Raw genomic sequence first — 11,303 nt, 5'->3', positions numbered from 1 at the left:
CTTTGGTGATTGCTATCGAAATAATTTTGTATGTCTAAGGAAGAAGATATAGATCTACTTTTTGAACGAGGGGTATATCTGCTCTAAATCGCAAAGTTAAGGGGTATATTTGCACCTTTTCCCTTTTTTTAATATATATATAGTTTCACTTTTTTCATGCTTGTTGTTTACAATGTCATATTTTACAAGATATAAAGCCTTTAATTCACAAAAAATATCTTACAGAAATATTATTATTATATATTGGTAAGAGTTAATTCAATTTAATAAGATGCTTTCCATGTATTTGCAATACATTGTCTTAGATTTTTGTTATTAATATAAAGATTTCAATAGTTTACATTCGAAATTTTAAAATATTTTTACGGTTGAATAGTAGTCAATCTTTCATTGTTTTTCTTCTGTTATTATTTTTCCCTACTAGTTTCAATAATTTCTAAGCAGAAATATAAAATTTGGAAGTTGAGCAAAAGCTTTACTAGTCTTTCTGTTGCCCCCCTATGTAACGTCTGTACGTTTGTTCACCATAAATGTAGGAAATCTAGATGATCTCAAATTTACTTTTAATTAAATAATTGTCGGGTTTTGGCTGGTCTACTTGGCTTTAGACAATTGGGTTCAAGATGCAAATTTTCGTCAAATATCTTAGTGTATTGTTTAGAGAAATGTTTCTGTATATGGTGCTTAATTATTCTTTGAAAGAAACTTGAATATGTTTTACAAGCTGCTTAGAAGAAACATCACAGTTCAGTACTTGATGTTTTCTTACTTTGCTGTGGTAGGATAGAGGGGACGTTAAATTAAAGATGCTGATAAAAATGTAAGGCATTATACATAAACAGACCCTTAAATTTGGCCTCAGCAGACAAGTATGCCCTTTAACTTTGGGTGTGTACAAGTAGGCATCTCAACCAGGGGCAGAGGGGGACATATGCCCCCCCTAACTTCGACAAATATATATATATATATATATGTTGAAAAACTATGCTATATTTTAAAAGGACCTCTCAAACATAATTACAAAAGTAGTTCAGTTGGTAGGAGTGCCCCTGAGTGCTCACTGGTCACCACCCGAGATCAAATCTCAGCTCCAACACAATTTTTTTCCGCCTATATACTTGTAGTTTCGCCACTGCTACGCTATTAGTGACCGATCCGACACGATATTATCCCTCAGTCGTCATTAAAATTTTTATTGCCGTGTATGTTAAGATAATGGTGCGCCCTCCGTCATAAAATCCTGGGTCCGCCTCTGATCTCAACTTGTCTCCACTTTATCAGTCGAACACTCCAACTTATAAAATGATCATCTAGACACTCTAAAATTTATGCGCCACGTCAGCATTTGCGTTTATGTGTTCAACTTTATACAAGTTGAGGTGCATACTTGTGCACAGTGGCGGATCCAGGATTTTCACTCAGCGTGTTCTGAAAAATAATTGAACCACTTGAGCTAGCCTTTTGCATTTATTCAGGGTGTTCAAAAGTTAATATATGTACATGAACACAAAAAATTTACTATAAATATGCACTGTAATTTTTTGCCCAGCGTGTTCGGGTGAACACCCTGGGCAATGACTAGATCCGCCCCTGCTTGTGCACACCTAATGTTGGAGGATATTCTTGCCAGCTAAGGTCAAATTTGAGATCTCGTTTATATATCATGCCAAAATGTAATGTGATGCATTTTTTGATGGTGTGAACTGATGATTCTCTTTACGAGTATTATGTGGTTCATTATTGGATTAACTCTTTAATTTTCAATGTCAGATTGATTTTAGGCAAATTACCAAAAGTCAAAGCATTAATAACACGAGCAAAGAGAAGAGTGTATATATATAAATTTGCATGCATGATTCCCGTTAATGTAATAGTTGTTAGTAAAAATCGAGAACAATATAGATCAGTAGTAAAAAGTAAAATAAGAAAACAAATTATAAAACCACTGTTGTGTTGTGGCAAGCCACTGATCTTGAAAGCGATTTTCGGACCGACCACGGTGCAAATCATTTAGCCCGGCACGCTCCCTAAGGTTCCACAACAACTCCCGAACACCTGCATTGGTGGGTGGAAGTATGGAACTTGCACAAAATATTGCCCAGAAACTACTCAGAGGAGAAGAGAAGATAGTAATTTTTGGATGATTTCGACCGGAGAGATATGTATTGAATATATAGGTAGATGACCACTTTTGGGTAATAAAGGTCATTAACGTTGACAATAAAATCTGTCATAATATGGAGTAATAAGGAAAATACTCACTTCTAGGGGATGAACTTGGACAATTATTTGGTAAGCATATTTAGACAATTTCGAGTAAGCCAAAAAATAGCAAAAATATATTTTGCAAAAACCAGATTTTAAATGGGCCTCACGTACATTTTTTTTGCGCGGATTGCCCTTCTTTTGGGGTGGTCTTTAAATTTTGCCCCTCATATTTGTGGTCTTTAAATTATGCCCCTCATATTGCTGGTCTTTAAATTTTACCCTTCGCATTGCAACTCTGAGCGTTCACGCAGAAATTATGAGGTTCTGAGTTCAAACTCTCGCTCAAGCATACATTAAAAAAAAAATTGCAAGGCAAGGCTTTGGGTCGCGTGTATGCCGGACCCGATATATATTTGTTAAGGAATTACCAAATTTATGTCGGACCCGGCATACTCATGCCTTATGGGCAGACTTGGTATAAGTATGCCGAGTCCGGCATACTCATGCCTTATGGGCAGACTTGGTATAAGTATGCCGAGTCCGGCATAACTTTGGTAATTCCTTAACAAGTTTATGCCGGTGGGGGTATACTTTTAATGGGCAAACTTTTATGCCGGACCCGGCATAAACTTGTGAAGGAATTACCAAAGTTATGCCGGACCCGGCATACTCAGGCCAAGTCTGCCCATAAGGCATAAGTATGCCGGGTCCGGCATAAGTTTGGTAATTCCTTAACAAGTTTATGCCGGTGGGGCATACTTTTAATGGGCAAACTTTTATGCTGGACCCGACATACTTATGCCAAGTCTGCCCATAAGGCATAAGTATGCCGGGTCCGACATAACTTTGGTAATTCCTTCACAAGTGTATGCCGGTGGGGGCATAGCGAAATTTAAACTCTGCCTTGCGAATTGTTTTTAAAATTTTGACTGTGTGGGGGTTCGAACCGGCATAAGTATGCCGGGTCCGACATAACTTTGGTAATTCCTTCACAAGTGTATGCCGGTGAATTTTTTTTGGGGTTTAGCCGAAGGGCAAAATTTAAAGATTTCAAATATGCGAATTGCCCACTCACGTATTCCTCAAGCGCAGGGGAGGGAAACCAAATTGACCCATTTTGCCTACAAAGCCCAATTCTCATGTGTGCAATGCAACACCCTTATTCTAGCCCATTTACCAACCCAATAAAAGACTTTTCATTATAAAGTAAAAGGAAGGACTTTCCACCACTTATTTGGGACATTTTGCATTCATGAGGACAAAAGACAAGTGAGAGACAAAATAACACACAAGGAACTTTTACTTTGCATTACCAACAAATAATTACTCTCCATAATACAAACAATAGTATGGGCTCTGGATCCTTTGTTACTCTATTGTGTACTACTTGTGTTACACTAACGAAAATATAATCATTGCCAATCATTTAAAAAGACTAAAGAAAAACATAAAAGTATGATGATTTTCTTAAATCATGTCAAGTGCAGAAGAGAAGACAATTTTGCTTCACTGTTTCTAATAAGAAACAAAGATGATTCTTTTTACATTGTAGAAAAGTTTAACATTATCTAACCATAGAAAAGAAAAAAAAACCAATAGTTTGTTATTTTCTGCTAAGACATTCAAACAAGCTCTACATTAAGGATGAGATCTTAGTCATAGTTAGACAATTGTAAATAAGGCAAACTTAGATTTTGCTCACCCAAAAATTCATCAAGGTAGAATTCCAAAAAAGTTGAGTTGCTTGAGAGTAAGCAAAAGGGGGATTGGTATGACAATTTCAACAGTTGTTTTCCTAGGTTACACATTTCGTCTCAAGTGCTTTTAAAGTGTTCATGCCTTAATTTGGTTTCTAATATGATAAAAAGGGGCAAATTTAATCTAATAGGTAGAAGGATGACATTTTTGAGTCATTTCTAATATTTAAGGGCATTGTATATTTTACCAAGCAGAACGTTGCCAAGCTCCAATCAAAGGCCAATAGTTTAATGAACACAACTGAATTCTTTTCAAGCTCTCTCAGCTCAGCCATGTCAGTATAATATGTTGTCATGGTATAGGTTAGCCCAGGGGCGGAGCTAGAGTACAGGTTACAGTTTTGCACGAACCGAGTAACGTTGATCCGAACTTTGTATTTGTCTTAAGAAATTCATTGAACATGTATAAATTATTAATTTAGAACTCAACAACTCAATATGGGCACATATACCTCCACAAGACTGTAGTTGGTACTGGAAGAAGATTAACTCTTTGAAAGTTGTTATGCAATCCTGGCACGCTCATAGGACATATCTTCTCAATGCTGCGGGGAATTATTCCATCACAAAGAGTTATAAAGCCATTATGGGAGATCACATGAAACTGGATATTGCTGCATTAATTTGGAATGGAGTCACTCAACCTAAACATAGAATTATTGTTCGGTTGGCTGTCAAAGTGAGGCTACTTTCAAAGGAAAGGTTGAATCACTTGAATATCCCAGTAGATAATTTGCATTGCTACTTGTGTGACTCTACTATGAGGGAGAATACCAAACATTTATTTGGTGATTGCTTATGGTTCTCAACAATTGGAAGTGCTCTATTACAATGGGCTGGAGTCCAGGTGCAGTCAGGCACTGTCAAACAAGTCCTTGCCAGTCTAAGAGGAAGCATTAGAAACAGATACAGAAGGAAATAGTTGCAGCAATTTGCGGGGCAATGGTTTATCACATATGGAGGGCTTGCAATTGGAAGCTAGTCAAAGGCATAGACATATAGAGAGGGTGGTGGCACAGATCAGGAAAGAACTTATAGATAGATTAGCCTTACCTTACTTGTACAAGAAAGTTCATAGATGTAGGGGCAGGGGCATTATGCAGCGATTATACTTGTAACTAGGGTGGTGTTTCTGTTTGTTTTTCTGAGGCCTAAAATTTCACTTCGACCTTCCTAGAAGGTGGTTGTGCTTTTTAGGTGCTCTCTAGGCTGTAATTCTGACTTTTTTTTTTTGTTTTGTTAATGGCAATATTTACATTGTTGCCGGGAAAAAAAAACTCAATAGGAGTAGAATTTCAAACCAATAAACTTCAAATACTGATTCTGCCTCTGGACCAACCACAACGAGATCATTATAGAGGTACCTATTTGGAAGCAACGATTGAATCTTCGACACTCTAAGAATTCTTTGGAAATGCATTTTATCCTGCTGCAGAAGTAATCAAAGTAGGGGAGCTACTGTATAATTCATTAGGTTGGGTTGGTAGTAAATCAGCAAAACAGTTGCTTTTTAAACAAAAAAGGTTTAGGTTAGTACAAAAAGTGGGTGAAAGATCCTCAGATGGCAGCATGTTGATGCTCCCCCACACTTTGCCTTTCAAATTCATGATCTTGTTTACTCGATGAGTGAAGTTTTCTGCCCTCATTGAAAGAGTAAGGCTCAAATTTTGGGTGGGAAAAACCGATTGCTTGTAAAACAATCGCATGGCTATCATGGTTAATGTTCATAGAGATCTCTCCAAGTGTAGAGGAAGGGATTATGGTTGTGCTGAGATCAACCACATCCCTGAAGTAAAACTATATTGTGCTATTTTGCCCCACAAGAATGGTATAGAAATTAATCCTTGAACGGAAATGTACACAAAAAGAGTACTACATTCATATTATAATTTTGATGAGTAAATTCAATACAAAATTATTGCAATTATTCATTTCTGTGGTGCATAGGTTACGAGCATACAATCGGGTATTGGAAAACCGCAACAAGCTCAAGAACTTCCATTGTCCTTGCCGAGGAATAGAACAGAACACTGCTTCACTGTGTCCTCGGGGCTAGTAACTGGAAAAACGAGAGAAACAAACAAACAACTGGTAAGTTGATTCCTCGGGTAATTATATTCAAACGTCACAAGAATGAAGTTTTAGTCAGACCTGTGTGACCCACAGTTCTCTCAGACTCATAGATTTCATGATCATTTCCTCCCTGTTCAAGCAAAAAGCAGGACTCTTATTTCAGTCCGAACATGAAGAGAAAGCTTCAAGCACATCAGTGACTAAAGATTACCTTGTATGTCTTGTCTCCAAAAAAGTGAATTTCATTAAATTCTTCAAGGTATCTTAAACAATAAGTCTTGTCCCAGCCTTGGGGAAAAACCTGTCACAAGCAAGATCCCCAAATGATATGTCAATAATACAATTTAAACATTCAAGGATCAATGAGCACAAGCAAAGGCTTAAAGATGCTCACATCAAAACTAATTTGGCCTCCAATGGAGAAGGTGAGATTAAGATGTGCAAACTTTTCTCTGAGCACTGATACCATTGTTTCGCGTATCTTCTGTACCTGAATATAGTTTTAAATTGGCTTTAATGTACAGAGAAAAGAACCCGTCGGAGGTACATTACTGCAAAACATATATGCGATACTAGAGCAGTTGCCTATACCTTGTCATATTTTTCAAATTCATCCCTTTCTTCCTGGCTACAGTTCCTCCCAATAGGTGACACATTTAGCATGCCACTTCTGAACTCAATGAATGTTCCTCTGCGAAGGAGAATGATTAAGAAGTTTGCCACAAAGAAGCAGATAATTCGACCTTTGATCTATGTTTGCTTGGATCCTTAAAAAATGCTGCCGGATGTGGGACGGATCCTCCAAAATATTCATTTCGGAGGATCCGACACGGATGTGGCTGCATGATTGGAGGATCCGAGCAACATAGCCTTTGATATGCTCACCTCTTTATTGGAATATCCAAGTCAGCAATGTAATGGAGGGTACAGTTAATAAATTCCTGCATATCATTTGCATCCATCAAAATATGTCTTGGAGACACATATAAACTCATTTTTAATTAAATTAGCTGAGCCTAAGCTTCGAAAACACACATTTTCACCCAATTGTATGCAACATACACAGTTAACTCTTCATAATGTATTATAACTTAGTTTTCAGATTTTCATTAACCATCATAAACATTACTTCGAAAACTTACGAAATACCAGTTCAAAGCAGCTTTTCAACAAAATATAAATTACATAGTAATGTTTCTCTTTTTAGCTCTTAGGCAAGTTAGCCTTTATCTTATAGATAAAGGTATACATGCAAAGACTAATTTATCGTTTCAACAAAATTATTTGTCATAAGTTATCTTATCAACAAATAATTAGAAGGATCACTAAGCCTTTATCGAACTGCACTTGGTCGGTATGTTCCCCTCTTTGCACTTTTACAAAAATAAAACATTTACTTGTTAATAAGAAAAGCGCATTGCCTAACCTTGAGCTTCTCGTCTCCAAGAAATGTCTTCAAGCTCTGCATACACAAAGTCATATCATTTCAAAAGAAATCACCCTGCTAATTTGCAACTAAGGAGAATAAAAGAAGTGATGCATTTTGAAGATGGAAAGAAAGAAAAATTCTTCAAATTGCTCGGTTGTTCCATATTTCATGAGACTATTATCTAGTCAAATGGTTGTGAGAGAGGTTCAACTTCCATGCAAATCATATCAGAATTTGAATTACAGGTTTAGGACCCAACTCTAGCATGTATACAGAAAAGCAACTGTGTGTTTGTTGCATATCTTAATAGAAGTTTTGGCTGGGTACAATGTGTTAATGTTGTGGCAACAAGTTTAAGCTTGAGGATACAGACAGTACCCAAAAACCACGTGTTGTGACAAAATGAACCTGCACTCACAAGTAAAACTATAGAGATGAGACATCAAATCTTAGCCATTACCTGTTTTCCAATAAGCTTGCCATCCTTATGTGCTACAAGGCCATTTTCAGAGAAAACGTAATCATAATCAGTCGTAACTGCATCACAAACATTAGAAAGATCAGTTAATAGCCACATCCGAGAACCAAGGCTTCAGTTTAAGGCTAGTTCAGATTTGCATGATTAGGAGAACACATTCTTTGTGGCTTTGTCATTTGTCTTCTTTTGACTGATCGAACCACAGAGATGGAAAGAATCACAATAGAACCACGAGATATCAGTGATAGACTTCTTTTTACTTTTTTTGACATTAAGATGATCATAGATGATTATAGACTTTTCTTTTGATTCATCACACATCAATGTTTAAAATTTAACTCTAGACAGTGACACAAAAAGTAAAACAAAGAGAGTGATCAAATTATAATTATTTGTCGTTCTTACTTTTCGAGGGAACTCTATTATTTTTCCTTCTTTTTCTGTGGAGAGGTGGGAGTTACCAGCTTACTACACTGCTTCACTTTCTACTGATAGTTCTCGTGAAATTTATGTCAGCTCCATATGGACAAGCATGACCTCAAAGAATGTTTAGCATTAAAGTTAGGCAGAAAAGTTAGATTTCAACAGCTTACATGGAGCTATAATCATATGGTTACATATAAGCTAATAGTAGTAAGGTCCTTTCATCTTTGAAATCAAAAGGGCTCTTGGCTAGTGAAACCATAGTTATACTCTTGCCTAATGCTGAAGGAATTTTAGATACTAAGCTAGAAATATGAGCTCTAATAAGCGATGTAGCACCTTAATTACAAACCCTAACCACAAAGTCTGAAGTTGTAAACCTTTCATCATCTCAACTCCAAGTTTAGTATACATGCTAGTTAAGCTAACCTGTCTTGCCAAGCTGTTCTGATATCTTTACAAGGTCAGAACCTCCAACAACTCCAACAGTAACAACCTGCAGGTGGACAAACTTGTTAAGCCACAGAGTCCTTGAGAGGAAAAAAAAATATATGGAAAAGAGATAGAATGAAAAATGAGTATAGCAAAAGAATCATCCACCTTTCTAAGTTCCTGCATGAATGTCAACATTTGTGGAGTAGATTCCTGAAATTTTAAGGGAAATTTTCCAAAGAAGAAAATCAGTATCCTTATGGAGATGATTAACCGTCACCACCGGTAAATTTGTTTCAAAATTATAAAGGAAGAAACTAAGTAGGCGTTTGGCCATAGATTCCAAATATTTTTCACTTTATTTGAAATTTTTATGAAGTTGGAATTGAAGGAGGTTATTCTTTTTGCAAAGGAGAGAAGAGAGCACTTGGAATTTATGAAGATGGGAGTTGAAAAACAGGTTTGGAGCACTTTTTCAAATTTGGAATCCAACTCCAAGTTGGATTTGAAAATGTTATAACCAAACACTAATCTTGAAATGAAGTGAACAATTCTCGTGGTCATACTGCTTGTAAGAATCAGAACACTTGAAAATCAGGACAATTTTTGCGAAAACAAATGTACAGGCTAGCAAGATTGTAAGTGAATCAATCAATGGCGCTTCAATCTCAAACAGGTCGGAGTCAGCTATACAAATCATATATACCATTCTACTCTATTCAAGCCCCTTAACAAGAATGCAATTGTCCATAAAGACAATTCTATTAGTAAAAGAAACAACATGATCAATCAAATACCTTCCGAGCTGCTGTAAGAGTTCCATCAACATCGAAAAGAGCAATCAAACCAGGTTTCCTTGCAGCCATTTGATCTCTACTTCTCAGCAACTCTTCCTGCATTTCAACAACCACAATTTCAACCCTTTTCAGCTACACTTCTTAATACCAAAATATGAACCAACACATAAAGTTCACAAAGATGAAATAAAACAAATCAAATTTATAGAATCACAATTATGGAAACAAAACACCTCATTCAACTACGAGATTAAGATATCGAAAACCGAAAAACAACTCTTATTCTCAACCTGACCTTACAATAAGTGGCTGATACACATTGAATGCAGTGAGTGCAAGCTAACCAATACCTTCTAACTACTCTCTATATATAATTATACTCCTATCATATATAGTACTACTTCTTTTTCAACTTACGTGTCTTATTTTCCATTTGAGATAATCGTCATAAACACACCCGAACTTGTTCCATTTTCCTACCTGAACTATCACACGCCTCAACCCTATGTATGTGTTTAACCATTAACTATTTCCATTTTGATACATTACACGTATTTTTAATTTAATACCACAAGATTCAACAGTCTCTCTCTTACTAAAAGTCCACAGCCGGTCTAATTAAAACACATAAATTGAAACGGAAGTAGTAATACTTGAATGTTATTACCAAAAATAGATATATATGTACTACTCCTTCTATCCCAATTTATATTATACACTTTCCTTTTTAATCTGTCCCAAAAAATAATTCTAACTTAAAAACTTCTAGTTTTACCCCTTAATGAAATAATTTACCGTCTTTTAGATTACAAGTTTCAAAAGTCTTTCTTTTTATCTTAAATTTGGCGTCAAACTATATCACATAAAATAAAATGGAGGGAGGAATTTGTACATGTACTAAAAGGGCAATTAAACAGCAAGACGATAGATGACGTAATATACTTTTAGTTAAAGAAAATGCAAAATATGCACCGATTGGAAAGAAGAAGAAGAGGAGACGTGCAAGGGAGTAATTTTAAACCGACATACAATTCAAACACTTGGCATTAACAAAAAAACAGGATGTTAAGAAGTGTACAATGTATGAAATATTTATTAAGCTTACCTCAACAAAATTTGAATTGGAGACAGATCTGAGATCAAATAAAGTTTGTGTGAGAGTTGTGTATTTATATTGTGGATATACTATATGGGAGTGGTGGTTGTGGTCTTTTCACTCAAAGGTGTAAGTTACTGCCACTGAGTTTTTAGATCTATGTCCAACTGACACTTTCTTTCAACAATTAGCCAATTATATTATGCCAAATCATTCATTTGTGTCATACTGACGGTAAAACAACCTTACCAATGTGGAGTTTACATCAAATTTTGGCGTCACTTGATTGTGAGAATATTCTTTCTCTGTGTCAATTTATGTGATACTGTTTGATTTTGACATAAAATTTAAGAAGGAGTGGTTGACTTTTAAAATGTGTGATCTAAAATAAATCTTAAATAATTATGTGGCTATAAATCATTTCATTAAGGGTTAAAGAAAAATTTTAAAGTTAAATTGTTTTTTATTATAAAAAGGTGATATTTTTTTGAAGACAGATTAAAAAAGAAATAGTATCACATAAATCAGGACAAAGATAGTACATATTTTTATTATGTTAAATCATTTAATCAAGAAAAATTAAATTAGTTTGATAAGATTCAAATTGATG

At 35.6% G+C, this 11,303-nt stretch overlaps 1 protein-coding gene across 3 annotated transcripts; it reads right to left on the bottom strand.

Moving 5' to 3' along the window:
• Positions 1 to 5,822: 5,822 nt before the first annotated feature.
• On the bottom strand, positions 5,823 to 10,841 carry LOC132640627 (phosphomannomutase). 3 transcript variants are annotated; one of them, XM_060357298.1, is made up of 12 exons: positions 10,703 to 10,841; positions 9,598 to 9,693; positions 8,969 to 9,013; positions 8,798 to 8,864; positions 7,928 to 8,004; positions 7,465 to 7,500; positions 6,924 to 6,979; positions 6,630 to 6,729; positions 6,433 to 6,528; positions 6,250 to 6,339; positions 6,117 to 6,168; positions 5,823 to 6,024 (listed from the first exon to the last, which is right to left on the bottom strand). In XM_060357298.1, the coding sequence occupies exons 2-12, from the start codon at positions 9,664 to 9,666 to the stop codon at positions 5,954 to 5,956; spliced, it is 759 nt and encodes a 252-aa protein (XP_060213281.1). In that variant the 5' UTR covers positions 9,667 to 9,693; positions 10,703 to 10,841; the 3' UTR covers positions 5,823 to 5,953. The 3 variants fall into 3 exon arrangements, with proteins under 3 accessions (XP_060213281.1, XP_060213282.1, XP_060213280.1); XM_060357299.1 differs by lacking the exon at positions 10,703 to 10,841 and adding an exon at positions 10,015 to 10,057; XM_060357297.1 differs by lacking the exon at positions 10,703 to 10,841 and adding an exon at positions 9,893 to 10,013.
• Positions 10,842 to 11,303: the final 462 nt, after the last annotated feature.

The sequence above is a fragment of the Lycium barbarum genome, chromosome 5 (assembly GCF_019175385.1).
Source record: "Lycium barbarum isolate Lr01 chromosome 5, ASM1917538v2, whole genome shotgun sequence".
In the NCBI taxonomy this organism is placed as follows: Eukaryota; Viridiplantae; Streptophyta; class Magnoliopsida; order Solanales; family Solanaceae; genus Lycium; species Lycium barbarum.
Note: the sequence above shows the minus strand (reverse complement) of the source record. Positions and strands in the feature narration are given on the sequence as shown.

Coding starts and splice junctions, on each gene's coding strand:
- LOC132640627 (XM_060357298.1), bottom strand. CDS start 9,666: ATGGCTGCAAGGAAACCTGGTTTGATTGCTCTTTTCGATGTTGATGGA. Junction 7,501..7,927: donor GCAAGCTTATTGGAAAACAG/GTAATGGCTAAG, acceptor TTGTGTATGCAG/AGCTTGAAGACATTTCTTGG. Junction 6,730..6,923: donor TTGGATATTCCAATAAAGAG/GTGAGCATATCA, acceptor TCTCCTTCGCAG/AGGAACATTCATTGAGTTCA.